Source organism: Alosa pseudoharengus, unplaced genomic scaffold (assembly GCF_046254945.1).
Source record: "Alosa pseudoharengus isolate Yale_2024_CS ecotype anadromous, Long Island Sound unplaced genomic scaffold, YU_APseudo_1.1 YU_APseudo_1.1_scf_13, whole genome shotgun sequence".
Lineage (NCBI taxonomy): Eukaryota > Metazoa > Chordata > Actinopteri > Clupeiformes > Clupeidae > Alosa > Alosa pseudoharengus.
The window spans coordinates 34,862,377-34,877,376 of NW_027468598.1; the positions used below are offsets into that span (position 1 = coordinate 34,862,377).

A 15,000-nucleotide genomic window follows, 5' to 3' on the forward strand; every position below is an offset into this window, starting at 1 on the left:
AGGTAGTCCAGCGCTTAAAGGAACACATTAACTTTTTGGGGAATTAGATTATTTACCACTCCAGAGTTACATAATAGGATACCCTATAGGCTCCCTGGTAAAATGTAAATGTAAATCAGGTTTCTCGGTCAAGTATACTTTACACAATACGTTTACAAGGAATTTGGTCTCTGCATTTATCCCATCCGTGAACTAGTGAACACACAGAGCACAGTGAGGTGAAGCACACACTAACCCGGAGCAGTGAGCTGCCTTGCTACAGCGGCGCTCGGGGAGCAGTGAGGGGTTAGGTGCCTTGCTCAAGGACTCTTCAGCCATTCCCACTGGTTGGGGATCGAACCGGCAACCCTCCAGTTACAAGCCCGAAGCCCTAACCAGTAGGCCACGACTGCCCCACCACTTCCAGTGAGTTATGCTAAGCTAGGCTAATGGTGTCAGACTGGGTTATGGCACACACAAAGAAGAGAATGGAAAGGTATGTTCCTCGATCTAACTCTGGAATAGACAGCAAATAAGCTCATTTCCCCAAAAGCTGGTGCGTTCCTTTAACAGGTATCTGGACCTCCAAGTGTAATACCAGAGTGTCGTGGGTTAAGTGCCCCCCTTGTGCCCCTGAGCAGGGCAATTAACGCTCATCTGCCCCAAAGGGACTGTCCCTGTAATGAGTTCTCTGTGAGTCGCTCTGGAGAGGAGCCTCGGCTGGAAGCCTGAATAGAATGCAGTATAGTACAGAATGCAGTATAGTACAGAATGCATTATACAACAATTGGGTTCTATGGAACTATTTATTTGTTTCTGATTGGCCGAGAGACGTTCCATGAGTTGGAATATCCCTGGACATTTAAACTCAGACTTTGCACAGCTAATAATAAATCACTCCGCTATACAATGCGAAGATTTGACACAATGTTCTCATCCCAGCTCTCCACTATTTCAAGCAATGGGTTACTCAGCAAACCATAACGAAACAGCGCTTTACCACATCTGTGGATTAAGCCACACAGTCAATTTAATGTAAGTAAGATAAACGAGGATGCTAATTGTTCTCAGCATTGCCAGCATTGTGTATAATATGATTGTCACTTGGAGGAGACGTGTAGATAACTAACGTTAGCATAGTTAGCTAACCGCTGCTAACGTGCTAGCATCGTCACGTCAGGCTGTGCACAGTAGTGTAACATTTATTCACCATAAATTCATAAAGTTGAGTGGTTCTGCAATGTAGGCTATGTTTCCGTTTTTTTGCAGTACCATGTCCCTTACATGGCATGGCCCAGTGTCCTTGTAACATGCATGCAGCAAACCTAGATATGAATGTGATTTCAGCCCGACTTTCAAATTTTCTTTCAAGAAGACACGTAAACCACAAAGACCCGTAAAGAGGGATCTGGAATGTTGGTTACCTAGCAACCAAGACTCTGTCTATTGAAAAGGGAACTATTTTTTGATGCGTAAGAACGATGTTGAAATTAAAATTTTTAAACAATATTGGGGTGTTTTCAGATTATTTAGTTTGTGGTAGAATTGTTGTATAAAAGCAATATAGCACTCGTGATCGTGGGGTTGGTCATGGATATTCCCACGGCTGTTGTTGCCTGCGCCACTCGGCCTCCGGCCTCGTGGCTACGGCCGAACAACACCCGTGGGAATATCCATGACCAACCCCACTCTCACTCGTGCTATATTGCTTAAGTATAGTATAGAATGCAGTATAGTATAGAATGCAGTATAGAATAAAATGCAGTATAGAATAGAATGCAGTATAGAATAAAATGCAGTATAGAATAGAATGCAGTATAGAATAGAATTCAGTATAGAATGCAGTATAGAATAGAATGCAGTATAGAATAGAATGCAGTATAGTATAGAATGCTACGGCGCTTCGGCCACTGACCCATGCTCTTCCTGTCCCCTCGTCTGTAGGTGTGGTGATCCGGCCCAGGAATCTGGACATCTCGTTCAACCGCACCAATCCCCTTGAGTACGCCGGCTACGTCAAGCACCTGGAGACCTTACTGCAGCGTAAGTATGCAGTCGGGGGGGTTAAGCTGCTGTTTGTGAATAATTCATCAGCTAAGTCAAGGTTACAAATGCTGGACTCTGTGTCCTTGCACTGTCATCGTTTTATAGGAGTGGAGTACGAGAATATGGAGTGTGTTGCTGTATGTGTGTGTGTGTGTGTGTGTGTGTGTGTGTGAGGGCTCAGACAAATGTATATTTCATGTTCATGTCGAAACGCCTCAGTTCATTAGGTTGGCGTCCTTCTGAATGTGATGGTAATTCTGAGGTTATGAAATGGCTGCATGTCGAGGTCAATCTGTACCGTTGCTCCGGCATCCTCAGCTGCCTGTGTGCTTCAGACTGGCACTATCTGCATCAGTGTGTCGTCCATGTTGTTAGCCCACCATCAGACCCAGCACATCTCCTCACCTCTCAGTCTCATGTCCAGCTCTTTGTGCTTTTGGATCGCGTCACATTGAGTTCATTTTGTAATGAATAAGTTGCTGTATGTTTACAAGACAACTGTGTCTTTGATGTTTGAGTATTTTTTGGCTTTGCTCTCATAGAGGAACCGCTAATCTTTCTCCAGGAAAAGAAGTTCATGCTTTTTGGTACTCTGTGCGTATAAGCCAAAAGAAATGGCAATCGTGTTCAGTGTTTCCTCTAGGATTTTTTTAAGCAGTGGGGGCAGGCCCCACAACACCCCCCCCCCCCCCCCCCCCCCACGACACATACATAACATTTTTTTTTTATATAGCCTATAATTTAGTATGAAAAGTATTTCTTTTAAAATATGAATTGCTTAAAAATACTGCTAATTTTATGCTGTTTAACAAATGTATAAATTGTGCACTGTCGCTTTAATTCACGTTTATTTCTCAATGATCTTCTGCCTGCTCCGCTATGGCTAGTGCTGTACCTACGGCTGGGCCCTCTCACAGTTTTTAAATGGTCAGTAGTGGGAACTACTGTTGCCTTCATGATTTCCTTTTAAAAGTTTCTTATAAGAAGGATATATCAATTATCAACAATGACAAGCCAGCTGGAACCTGCGGCTCTCTCTCCCTCTCGTGAGTGCAGGCGCTTTCCCAATTAAATGGATCACATAATGTTCACGTTAGATCTGCTGCAAAGGAGTTAACTTAGTTTAACATGATGTTATCTCGATTTAACATGATGTTTTGACATTGACATTGCAAACGTTCTCTAAGGAGAGTGAAAAGCAGTTTGCAGTAAGGCTAACCAACGTCGTCTCTATCGCAGGAAAAAAATAGCGAGCAGCCTGATAACCAAATGAAATGTTCGGCGGGCCGGATGAAAATGCTCGGCGGGCCGCAGTTTGCCCACCCCTGGCCTAGGCTAAGCATTCTGTAGCCTAATTCGTTAGAAAATTTAAAAAATGGTTGCACTTCTTTTTGCTAATTTTCACATTTAGCAACAAGGGTAACAAACGTTTAGGTCGTGCGGCCTTTGTGCGTCTGTGTAGCCCAAATTATTAAAAAAAAAACTTTTCCGTGTCATACAACACAACTATTTATTTTAACATCATTACATCTATTACTACATCTATAGACTATTTCCAATTTGTATTATATTAGTGACTCACTTATCGTTTTAATGTTTCCAGATGTTTGATATCAGGACGTGAGCTGTCAGAACTGACAAGTTGAACGTTGTCTTATTAAAACGGACCCACCGCGGTGACGTTTTTGGTGGAGGTGTTTAATAGTGACTCAGAAGAAAGCAAACGTTTGGACAATAAGCACATCCACACACTATGTGGAGGTAAACTGGACAGCCCCAAACCTCTGAATAGTTCTGCTTGTTGTTAAATCGCAATGTTAGCGGCTGCCAACGGGGGGTGCATAATGTCGGCAGGATCATTTAAAAGGCAACTGCGACTATTGTGCATCTGTCCCATTTCTGATACCGTGGGGGAAGAAAATTAAACCGTAGCGGGCCGCCACTACCAAATCAACATAGAGGAAACACTGGTGTTGGAAGTGTTTCCAGTGGGTTTTTCCCACTATTCAGAGAACCCTCATAGAGCATAAAGTACATAGTTTGAACGTTATCGTGGCATTGGTGTTTATCACAGATAACAACAGAGCTGATGGTATTATTCATAAAAAACATTTTATAATTCAGCCTTTCATTAGGATACCAGACAGTTAGGCCTATTTAAACACAATGTCCCACCTTGATCAGAACTTTTCAATATGCTAAATATTACATTTTTATATTGTGTTGAATATCGAAAGATTTATCGTTTATTGGTTTTAGAAGTCCTCAAAATATCGAAATCGGTATCAGTCTTTAAAATCTCGGTTGGGGCTCTACCCTCTATGTAGATTTTCCTGCCTGAATTCATTATTTCACCTCATGAAGTATTCTACTGTTGACATAGTAGCAACAGTTACTTCTGATTCTCTCTCTGAGCTGTATCCCAATGATCTAGTTCAATCCTTGCATGCATCAGTGACCTAAGAGACAAGCACCTAATTTCCCACTTTCACTTAATTTCTCAATTTCCTTAGATAAACACCTCATCTCAAATCATCAGGAAAGCCAACACCATCATCATGCCAGTTTTAGACACGCGACAAAAGAAGCATGCCAATGAACAAGCACAACACCCTTACAGCCGGGCAATTGAAGCGTTCAGTTTGCAGAGTGTAAAAATAGGTTTAGACGATTTATTCAAATGTGCGTCTGGTATAACAAGTTCCACTGATTCTAGTGGAAGCTAACTGTTGTAGCATACACTAAGTTAATAGAACGCTAACTGTTGTAGCATTCGCTAAGTGAATAGAAATGATAACTGTTGTAGCATACGCTAAGTGAATAGAACGCTAACTGTTGTAGCATACGCTAAGTGAATAGAGCGCTAACTGTTGTAGCATACGCTAAGTGAATGGAACGTTTCAGTTACACGCCTGGTGTAGCTTGCCCGTTAGACTTCACCACGCCACAAAAGAAGCATGCCTAATGAACGAGTGAGTCACAGTAAGGAGAGAGAAAAAAAGAGAAAAAATGAAACTCTTCGCTCCTAACGCAGCCCATCTTGGGTGTGTTGCCTTGCCTTCGCCTTCCAGAGTACAACGACACGATTCAGGAGAAGAACGAGCTGTGCATGGTGAACGAGTACACTGACCAGGACGAGGTGAAGGAGAAGAAGGTGTGCCAGTTCAAGCGTAGCCTGCTGCGGCAGTGCTCCGGCCTGGCTGACACCACCTTCGGCTACGCTGAGGGCAAGCCCTGCATCCTGGTCAAGATGAACAGGGTGAGTCGCCCAATCGCCGCCGCCGCTCCCACACTCTCTTATTGGATGGCCATGTGATCAGAGTGGGGAAGTGCACTGTGGGATTTGTAGTTGTTGTTATTTTTTATTTTTTTTAAGTGGGGCTACTAAGAGGACAAGCCCTGCATTCTGGTCAAGATGAACAGGGTGAGACGCCACCGCCGCCTTTTCCCCTGCTCTCATGTTGTGACCCTTTGGCCAGCAGAGAAGAGAGTGAGGTGTACCGTCTGCAGCTGCTATGCAGAGGTTTATATGAACAGGGTGCCACCAACATTCATAGCCCTAGCTGTCTTACTTCATGACCCCAGTTCCTTGTTTCCTGGGGAGGAATGCGAGGTGCATTGTGGGCTTTGTAGTGCAGGGTTTTATTTATCATCTTGGTGACACCCCATGGCCCTCCCTACTCTTGGTGGCCCCAAGGATGACCAGCTGGCTGGCAGGGGAAGAGCAAGTGTGCCAACTCTCAAAGATTGACCAAGAACGATTGTATTTTTTGGCGCGAGATGCATTGAAGTCATTGGAATATGGATTTGCATGTAAGCCTGTGACAGGACTCATGTTTCTCACACCAAAAGCATGGGAGTTGGCAACACTGGGCAAGAGTGTGGGGTGCATTGTGGGATTTGTAGTCCTACCCCCCGCGTGGGCGTCCCTCCTGTGCCAAGTTTCGGGGGACAGGCAGAACAGGGTGGGGCGGGGTTCTCAGATAATGTTTCTCATTCCGTCACACAAGAAATCCTAGTAGCAGGTGTGAAACACCATAATCGTCACATCACACGCACACAAAAGCACAGAGGAAGCCAGACATGTGCCGTTGCCCATAAGCTAAGCTAGAAGCTAACCTTCAGCACAGTAAAGCTAGTGGGCTGAGACTACCATTACATGTTTGAGTGACGAATGATGCTTGTTGGTTATTTATCATTTTAGATTATTGGGCTGAAACCGCGAGGAGAGCCCTATGTCAACTGCACAGCAAAGGTAACGTTGATCGCCACCCTCGCCACTCTGTGTCTGTCTCTGTTTCTCCGTTTCACTGTTCCAGGGGTTCTGGGTTTGGGATGAAGGGCGTGGACGCAGCATGGGCCACAATAGGCCACTCGAGCATTTATACTTCTCTGTGTCTTTTTTCACTATTTTTATGTTGTATGCAGTATGTGTTTGTGTGTGTGTGTGTGTGTGTGTGTGTGTGTGTGAGCGCCCGTATGAGTGCCCTCTGTCAGGTGTGTTTTTTGTTCACGCACGTGTTTGTATTTGGTTTCTCTCCACGCTGCCTGTAGCACCCTCACTTCTCTGGTGGGTAAGACGTCGGGTCCTCTAGCTCTCCACCCCCACCCCTCCCCCACCCGCCCTCCTTCTGCTGTCTCCCCTGGGTCCTAGCCCCAGCCCTGCTCCATATCTCTGCGCTTCTCTCTCTCTCTCCAAGCTCCTGTGATGTGACGCTTCAGTGTCTGACCAGACTTTAATAAAACAGCAGCCTTCATGCCAGACGTGTGGTCACCTTCAAGCCCCTGCTGTCTGTGTTGGCCGTTATTAAAGCACAGACTGCAGCTGAAGATGCTGCAAAACTAGTAACTGCTCAGTGCTCCCATCTCTCATACATGCGTGGTTTTGCAGCCATTCCAATGGAGTAAACAAGTAGAAGTAAACAAGATGTGCACCCCTGCCAGGGACTGACAAGTCCTCTTACGTCAAACCCATCCCAGTTAGAGGATGAGGACAGGACCGGAGGTAGTGATTGTGTGTTAGGGTCAGAGCCAGGTCTAGTCCGCACTAAGGACAGTCGCTGTTCGCCCACACCAACCATCACAATCCCTATCCCTCACTCCTCCCCGCTCCCTAGATGACCTTTGCCCTTTGACCGGTCGGTTTGGAAGGTATATGGTGGACCCCAGACATAGTGCCCTCAGCGTGCTCCTAACTCTGATCAGAGTACACACTGTGTTCGCAAGGGCTAATCGCCATCCCACCCAAGTAGTAGCCATCTTAGGAGTAGCCACCATCTTAGTAGCGTCACAGAGTCCAGTGGCTGTCCATCTTCTAGGGCCTCCCTGGCCTTCTGAGTCCAGAGGCCGAGTGCACGGGATCCCGATCAGATGGATGCAGCGCTTCTGTAGTACCGTACGCATGAATTTAAAATCTCCACCAGACTTTTAAATTCTCCCCACGCGTCCCGCTTCACACGACACATCCTGGCCTGGATAGCAACAAACTCTGGACCGGATCCGGCCCTCCCCTGGATCTGATCTGACCGCTGATCTGGACTCCTATAGGCTACGTGCACGAAAGGCTCTCTGTGTGCTCGTTAGTAGTTTCCGGTGGAGCCAGGTGTGTTTGAACCTGCCGCTATTGATAATGTAATTAGTGTCTACACGGACCAGGTGTGTTAGAACCTGCCGCTATTGATAATGTAATTAGTGTCTACACGGACCCGGTTGGGTGATGCACTAGGGAATCAGCATTTACGATAAATAAATATGTATGCGTGTGTTAAAATTTTTATTATTGAGCAAACAAGATATTCAGTGTCGGAGTGAAGATGTAAGGAACAGAATATAACAGAAGATGGCGTTACAACACAGCTAACGCTCCACAGGAAATACACGAGCGTACAGGAAGAGCCTTTCGTGCACCTAGTCTGTTGGGAGGGAACAGATCTGTCTCAGGATCTGCCGCTATCTGGCCGTCCACTTAAACTGAAGCGAGCGCTAGTGCAGCCACTCATCCCCCAGCTGCTCACTAACTGCAGACCAGCAGCTCATAACCGGTCAGCCACCCGGGGGCTTCTCATGCCATGCGGCGCTGGTGCTGCTAAGGCCCCAGTCTGAGGTAAGTTGATAGGTTGAGCTTGTGGATGGGTGCAGGCTGAAGACACATCTCTCATTTCTGCTTTTGTGACTCTCTTAATGTGCACACAATGACTGTTTATATTAGGGGGTAATATTGTGCGTTTGGTATTTCTTGAAACGTTTGCTTATATCATAACTCCACACATCTTCTTTTAGTGGTGATCCTCAAAGCTCATTACTAGAGGGTGTGTGTGTGTGTGTGTGTGTGTGTGTGTGTGTCGGTATGCATTTTTGTGTGTGTGTGTGTGCCTGTACAGTTAGAATGGAAAGTCACTCTACTGAGTGCTACCATGCCTGTGCATGCGTGTAAGTGTGGGTCTGGTCACATGACTACCTTCCTCATGCCCTGGCTCCTCTTCCTCCTCCTCCTCTTCCTCCAGAGAGACACCCCTCTACAGGTGTCTTATTACCCCCCTGAGGGAAAGATTGACAAGATGTACTTCCCCTATTATGGCAAACAATTACATGTAAGTCAACCATCAGCTATTCGTATTTGTGTGCTTGTGTGTGTTCACAGTGGTCATTCTGGAGACTGATAAAGGCCGGCTCCTGATATCAAATCGTATATTGACACTAAAGAGCAAATTGCGTATTATAATGAATAAGTCAGTTATTAATCAGTGAATAATAACTATTGCAGGGCTTACAGGTGTGACCTGCATCTGAAAATCATTTATAGAACAAATTCAAATATTTCTGGTACTCCAGGCACAGAAACTGTGTAGGGGCAGCCGTGGCCTACTGGTTTGGGCTTCGGACTTGTAACCGGAGGGTTGCCGGTTCGAACCCCAACCAGTAGGAACGGCTGAAGTGCACTTGAGCAAGGCACTTAACCCCTCACTGCTCCCCGAGTGCTCGGGATTAGTGTGTGCTTCACCTCACTGTGTGCTGAGTGTGTTTCACTAATTCATGGATTGGGATAAATGCAGACCACATTTCTCTCACTGGATCAAAAAAGTATATATAGTTATACTACTTATATACTTATATATACTTATATATAGTCAGCCAACAGTGGAAAGTGCTGTCAACAGCAATGTTATCAGCTCAATAGGCATGCAGCACATGCATGTTAAGTACTCAACACAGCAGACAGAGCTGCTATGGACGCAAGGAAAATGGAACTCTAAAGTGTAATCCCTCCATGTGTTATGACCGTGTGTGTGTCTCTCCTCTCCTATCCTATCCTTGTGTTTTGACCATGTGTGTGTTTTGACCGTGTGTGTGTGTGTCTCTCCTCTCCTCGTGTGTTGACCGTGTGTGTCTCTCCACTCCTCTCCTTGTGTGTTGACCGTGTGTGTGTGTGTGTGTGTGTCTCCACTCCTCTCCTTGTGTGTGTAGCCCAACTACGTGCAGCCCCTGGTAGGCGTGAAGCTGCACCTGGCCAAGGAGGACTACAACACGGAGATCGCGGTGGAGTGCAAGGTGGAGGGCTCCAACCTGAAGAACGACGACGAGCGCGACAAGTTCCTGGGCCGCGTCACGTTCCGGATCAAGGTGTCCGAGTAGACGCCCCCCCCCCCACCCCGCGCTCCACCTGCCACTCCGACCCCCCCCCCCCCCCCCCGCCTCCCCCCCCGCGCGCTCCACCTGCCAATCCGACCCGTCCCCCGCCCTCTCCCCAGCCCTACCTGCCCGCTGCCCGACCAGCACAATGGCACAATGCCCAGCCTCGTGCATTTCCATAGCAACTGCCCCGCTCACGCCATCCACACCACATACGTATACCCTCCCCTCCCCCCTACACACACACACACACACACACAATCCTTGCCCCTCCATACACTACCACCTCTACCACCCACCACACTGGCTCTTCCTGACCGTGTACCTGAAAGGGTCAGGACAAGAGGGCATGTGGGCTAATCACACTGTTTCAGTAGCATGGGGTGTGCTTCCAGGTCAAAGGTCATTCCCCACCCCACCTTTATCTTCTCACGTATTACTCTGACTACCCACTCTGCCTGCCCTCACACCCTTCACCCTCTACACACACACACACACACTATCTTAGCCAGAACGAACAGAGAAGCAAAACAAACAAAACACTGTATCAATAAAAGCAGATGATCAAGAAGCAAAAACAAGAAGTAAAAAGCACACACCTCCACTATCGCTCACCCCACCAATCCCCCCACCAATCCCTCGTCCCAGTAAGTGAGAGCCTAGCGACATCGTGCCATACTAGCGACTTGTAAATAGGCGTATCAAAGCTATGAGTTTGATGTGGTCTTCTCTCCTGTAGTGCTGTGTAGCCTGCTGTGTGTGTCCGTGAGTGTGCTGTGTTGTATTCCTCTATGTACATATTAATGGATTTAAAAAAGAAAGAAATACACTGTATCCCCTCCTTAATCCTATATCTCACTGATGTCTGACCGCTGTAAGAAATCAAGAGTTAAGAAATAATAAAAAATAGCTGTAAGTAAAGATTATTGATAATTAAAATATATTAAAAGAAAAAAATTCCAAAAAAATGTATCAACCTTGTTCATCCCCTTGGTCCAACATGTGGGGAAAGGGATTTTTTTTTTTACCTCTGCAAGAAATGTGATCTCTGCAGATGCCTTAAGATCTGTAAGAAAAAAATCTTGAAATAAAGGTGATTTTAAACAAACATTTTCTAGATATGATTGAATTGCTGTTGTGTCCACATATTTGTCAAGTAAATGTCACACTGTTGTTATGACACATCATAAATGCAAAAGGTTAATAAATACTCATGTAGATGTTAAAATTAAACAACACTAAAAAAAGTTGGGACGTTGTGTAAAATGTGAATAAAAACAGAACGTAATAATCGGCAAATCTCTTAAATGTTGAAAATGACCAATTTGATTATTTCATGGAAAATATGTTAATTCTGAATTTGATACCAGCAACATGTTTCAAAAAATGTTGGGCCGGGGTAACAAAATGCTGGAAAAGTTGTGTAATGATAAAGAAGACAAAAGGAGGAATGTTTCACAACTAATTAGGGTAACTGGCAACATGATTTGGTATAAAAAAAAGAGCATCCCAGAGAGGCAGGGTCTCTTAGAAGTAAAGATGTAGGGGTATACATCACTCTGTAAACCTGTGTGCACAAATGAAGAAACAATGTAATTTTAATGCTTCTTAACATGAAATTGTGAAGTATTTGAGGAGTTCATCATCTACAGGACATAATATGATTAAAACATTCAGAGAATCCAGAGAAATCTTGGCAAACAAGGAAAAGAGCTGAAAAACTAATTGGATGACCATGGTCTATTGGACCTTAGATGGCACTGCATCAAAACCAGACCTGTTTCCAGACCTGTCATTATGGGCTCAAAACCTCTGATAACCATTGTCTATGTACAGTTTCATACTCAATTCAAAAACTGCAGCCAAAATTCTAACAGCCAAAATTGTATTGAGACCACCGTCTTATCTGGGCCTGAGCTTGTTTAAAATGGACTGAGTTAACATGGAAAAAGGTCCTGTGGTTAGACCAATCAAAATGTGCCGTTCTTTTTGGAAATCATGGACTCATCTGAGCTAAAGAGGAGAGGGCCTATCAAGCATCCAACCTTTCCAACATGTTTTGGTCCTCAATTCGAAACCCAGCATCTATGACTGTGTGGAGGTGCATTAGTGCCTACAGCATGGGCATCTTGTACATCTGGCAAGGCACAATCAATGGAATAATGGAATGAAAATGGAAGTAATGGGACAACATTTCATTCTCTAAACTCTAGCAACTGGTCTCCTTAGTTCCTAAACATGAAGCAGCACAGTGGTGACCATACTCCTGTCCCAACTTGTTTTGAAACATGTTGCTGGCATGACATTTAAAATTAACATATATTTTCCATGAAATAGTCAAATTTTTCATTTTCAACCTTTGATATGTTGTCTATGTCATTTTGCTGCTAAATATGGGTTTATGAGACTTGTATATTATCACATTCTGTTTTTATTTGCATTTTACTCAACGTCCCAACTTTTTCTGTTTTGGGGTTGTACAACAGTGGGCATGCCTTCTCTATAGACCATGGGTTTCAGCCCATTACAGCGGCTACACAACAGCAACAATGACGCAGGAGCAAACCTTGCATAAAATTGCAGTCTGTAACAGTGATGAATAACCAAGAAACATTCCCCATTTTGCTTTCTCAGTAGCAAGAAAGAGTTTACACTAGGGGGCACTGTAATGGTGGTTATTTTGAAGATACAGTGTAATTGGCTTCCAGACTGTGTTGGTGGTAATTACTTAAGGAGTGCGGTTAAGGCCCTTTTTTGTTCTATTTTTGATATTTAAAAAAAAAAAAATCACAAAGGATGGGTTATGAACAGATCTAGATTATAAAAAACGGATCTGTATTTTATCAGACTGTCATTAAATATATCACCATGTATACCATAATACAAACAACGTTTCTGCAATGTTTGTTGGTAATTCCCCCCTGCCAAATCATGAAACTTCAAAATAGAAGGCAATTCAGTGAACTAAAAGATTATGAAACGCTGCCGCCTACTGGTGAAGTACAAACCGTGCATCTTTACTTCAAAGCCTGCAATTCTGATCTATTTGTTAGCAGCCATTCTCGTGTGGGTGTGTTAATGGACCATAACATTTCTCCATGCTCACAAAACAAGTGACAATGTCAAGCCTGTGATAAGAGAAGAGGGCCACTCAGGGTGGCCATGTTGTGTACGCGCCAAGAGGTCACACTGCGCGGTGTTGACAGGGCCAATGGCTTTGAGTGGTCGGAGCAGGGGTGGCGGCGATAAGCGGAGGTGAGAGTGACCTTGGTTCATGTTTCATGTTTCATGTTTGTTTGGGTAGTCATAGGTAGAGTAGCCTTTATCGCACGCGCCCTGGTTGGAGAGTGCTCTGATGATAGCGCGTGTGCACACATGAAAGAAGTCACACACACACAAGACACTCTCTCTCTTGTAGTAGTTTGTTTTAATTAAAGCAAAGCCATGCCTGTGCATAAACAGGTGACAGGGCAATACATGTATTACGTTCTTTTCGATGATAAGGTTTAACCAGGAAATATTTATACCTGAGGGCCATCTTAATCTTGAGCGTAGGCCGTGGGTTTGTGGATTGTAACTAGGCTTCTTCTCAGCTCATCCATCCTGGTGGAATAGCTTTCACATGGACCGGAGACCTAGCATGGCCTCACTGGAGGACCAATTGCGCTGCCCCGTCTGTCTGGAGGTGTTCACCGAGCCGCTGATGCTGGAGTGCGGACACTCCTACTGCCGCAGCTGTGTCCGCTCCATGGATCTTGACCCGCTAGGCCAGCTCCAGTGCCCGGTGTGCCGTTGTTCAGTCGACGGCCTGAGCCCCCCGCTCAACCACTCGCTGGCTCGCCTCGTCGAGTCGTTGCGGGAAGTGAACCGGCCGGGCGACGTCCCGTCCGACAACTGTCCGCAGCATCACAACCCGCTGAGCCTGTACTGTGAGGAGGACCAGGTAGTCATCTGTGGCCTGTGTGGCAGCATCGGGGCGCATCGCGCACACAAGGTGACCCCAGTCAGCAGCGTCTACAGCCGCATGAAGGTACAGTAGCCTACATTAACAGTCCGATGATGGGGAGAGAGAGGGGATGAAGATGGTAAAGATGTCCGAGAGGATCCAGAATGACTCCAGAAGAATAAACGAGTAGATTAGATTGGTGCTCAGAACTCCCAGAATGTGGAAGGGCAGTCATAGAAAGACGTTCACTGAAAAGTTGCTGTTTTGGTCCCTCTGGGCATTACCATCCTCATGGCAAGATATTTAATTTATATTTATATAATATACACAGTACTTAATACACATAATATGTAGTTTTTGTTCTGATACCAGTCCAATTTCAGTCGTCTCTAGCTGCCATTGGATTTGTTGTTTTAGCAGTGTTATAATGACCAGTCGCCCAAGGGGGAAGCTCTTGACGGAGCTGTCGTACACCCTGGCCACTGATGGGCATGCCTGGCCTGCCAGAAGCTGTTGGTAGATCCAGCTACGATGGGGGTCTCGAGATCAGCTGCTGGCTTGACCGTGGCTCACCCTCATGTCATGTGCTCATGTCTCAAGCATTTTTGCATGGTGGGAATACAGTGTCAGTTTGTCTCATCAAGGAGTCTTTGAATAGAAATCTTTGGTCCTGCTTTATCCCACTTTAGGTGAGCAATGAACTCTTCTAGCTGTAGCTTCTCAATGAGATCTGATCTCTGTCAGACCAGAACCAGTAGCTACCAACCAGCTTCAGCTTCCCCCTTGAGAGATTGGTCATTTTAACACTGCAAAAACAACCAATCGAATGGATGCAAAAGACTAGAAACTTTACCTTTTTTATGTTTTTTAATATTCCCTCTATCTTCTGGTTGATTTCTAATAAAGACAATGAGAAATAAACATATATGGTCGTCATAGCATTGCTAAAGCAACCAATCTAATGTGTGCCTAACACTTTTGCACAGTGCTGTATACAGCCACTTGCCTCACACTGATACAGGTGCATATATCTGATAACGTGTGAAATGTTACTCTTTGTCAGTGACACACTCTAGCCTGACTGAGCCCAGGAGAGTAGATGGAATGGAAGGGTGGATAGATATACTGTACGGTGTGTTTAGTATATTATTGAGAAATAGATTTAATCCACTATTGTTGTGTGATGTGGTTGAAATACAGGATTATGTATAGAGAGAGATGCATGTAGCCTCTCAAAAATCTCAAATTGTGATTAGCTTCCTTGACATAGGAAAATGTAAAAAGGGGATGGGGGGGTAGGGATTTCGGGGGCGGGGGATGCAAGGTAATCAGTATTCTGTGTATGCAGAGAAGATCAATCGTGAGAGAAGTGTTGTCAGTAGACTTTTCTCCCGGGGCCT

At 45.2% G+C, this 15,000-nt stretch overlaps 2 protein-coding genes across 2 annotated transcripts in view; both read left to right on the forward strand.

The window, feature by feature from the left end:
• atp1b3b (ATPase Na+/K+ transporting subunit beta 3b) overlaps positions 1-9,657 on the forward strand; it is a 42,353-nt gene extending 32,696 nt beyond the window's left edge. The window contains exons 3-7 of the mRNA XM_076282922.1: positions 1,924-2,022; positions 5,097-5,284; positions 6,230-6,280; positions 8,529-8,615; positions 9,490-9,657. Coding sequence (XP_076139037.1) covers positions 1,924-2,022; positions 5,097-5,284; positions 6,230-6,280; positions 8,529-8,615; positions 9,490-9,657 — 593 coding nt within the window. The remainder of the gene's footprint in view (positions 1-1,923; positions 2,023-5,096; positions 5,285-6,229; positions 6,281-8,528; positions 8,616-9,489) is intronic.
• A 3,619-nt stretch (positions 9,658-13,276) lies between these two features.
• The window catches only part of LOC143121411 (E3 ubiquitin-protein ligase TRIM50-like), a 9,432-nt gene continuing 7,708 nt past the window's right edge, over positions 13,277-15,000 (forward strand). Inside the window, exon 1 of the mRNA XM_076281772.1 lies at positions 13,277-13,684. Coding sequence (XP_076137887.1) covers positions 13,277-13,684 — 408 coding nt within the window. The remainder of the gene's footprint in view (positions 13,685-15,000) is intronic.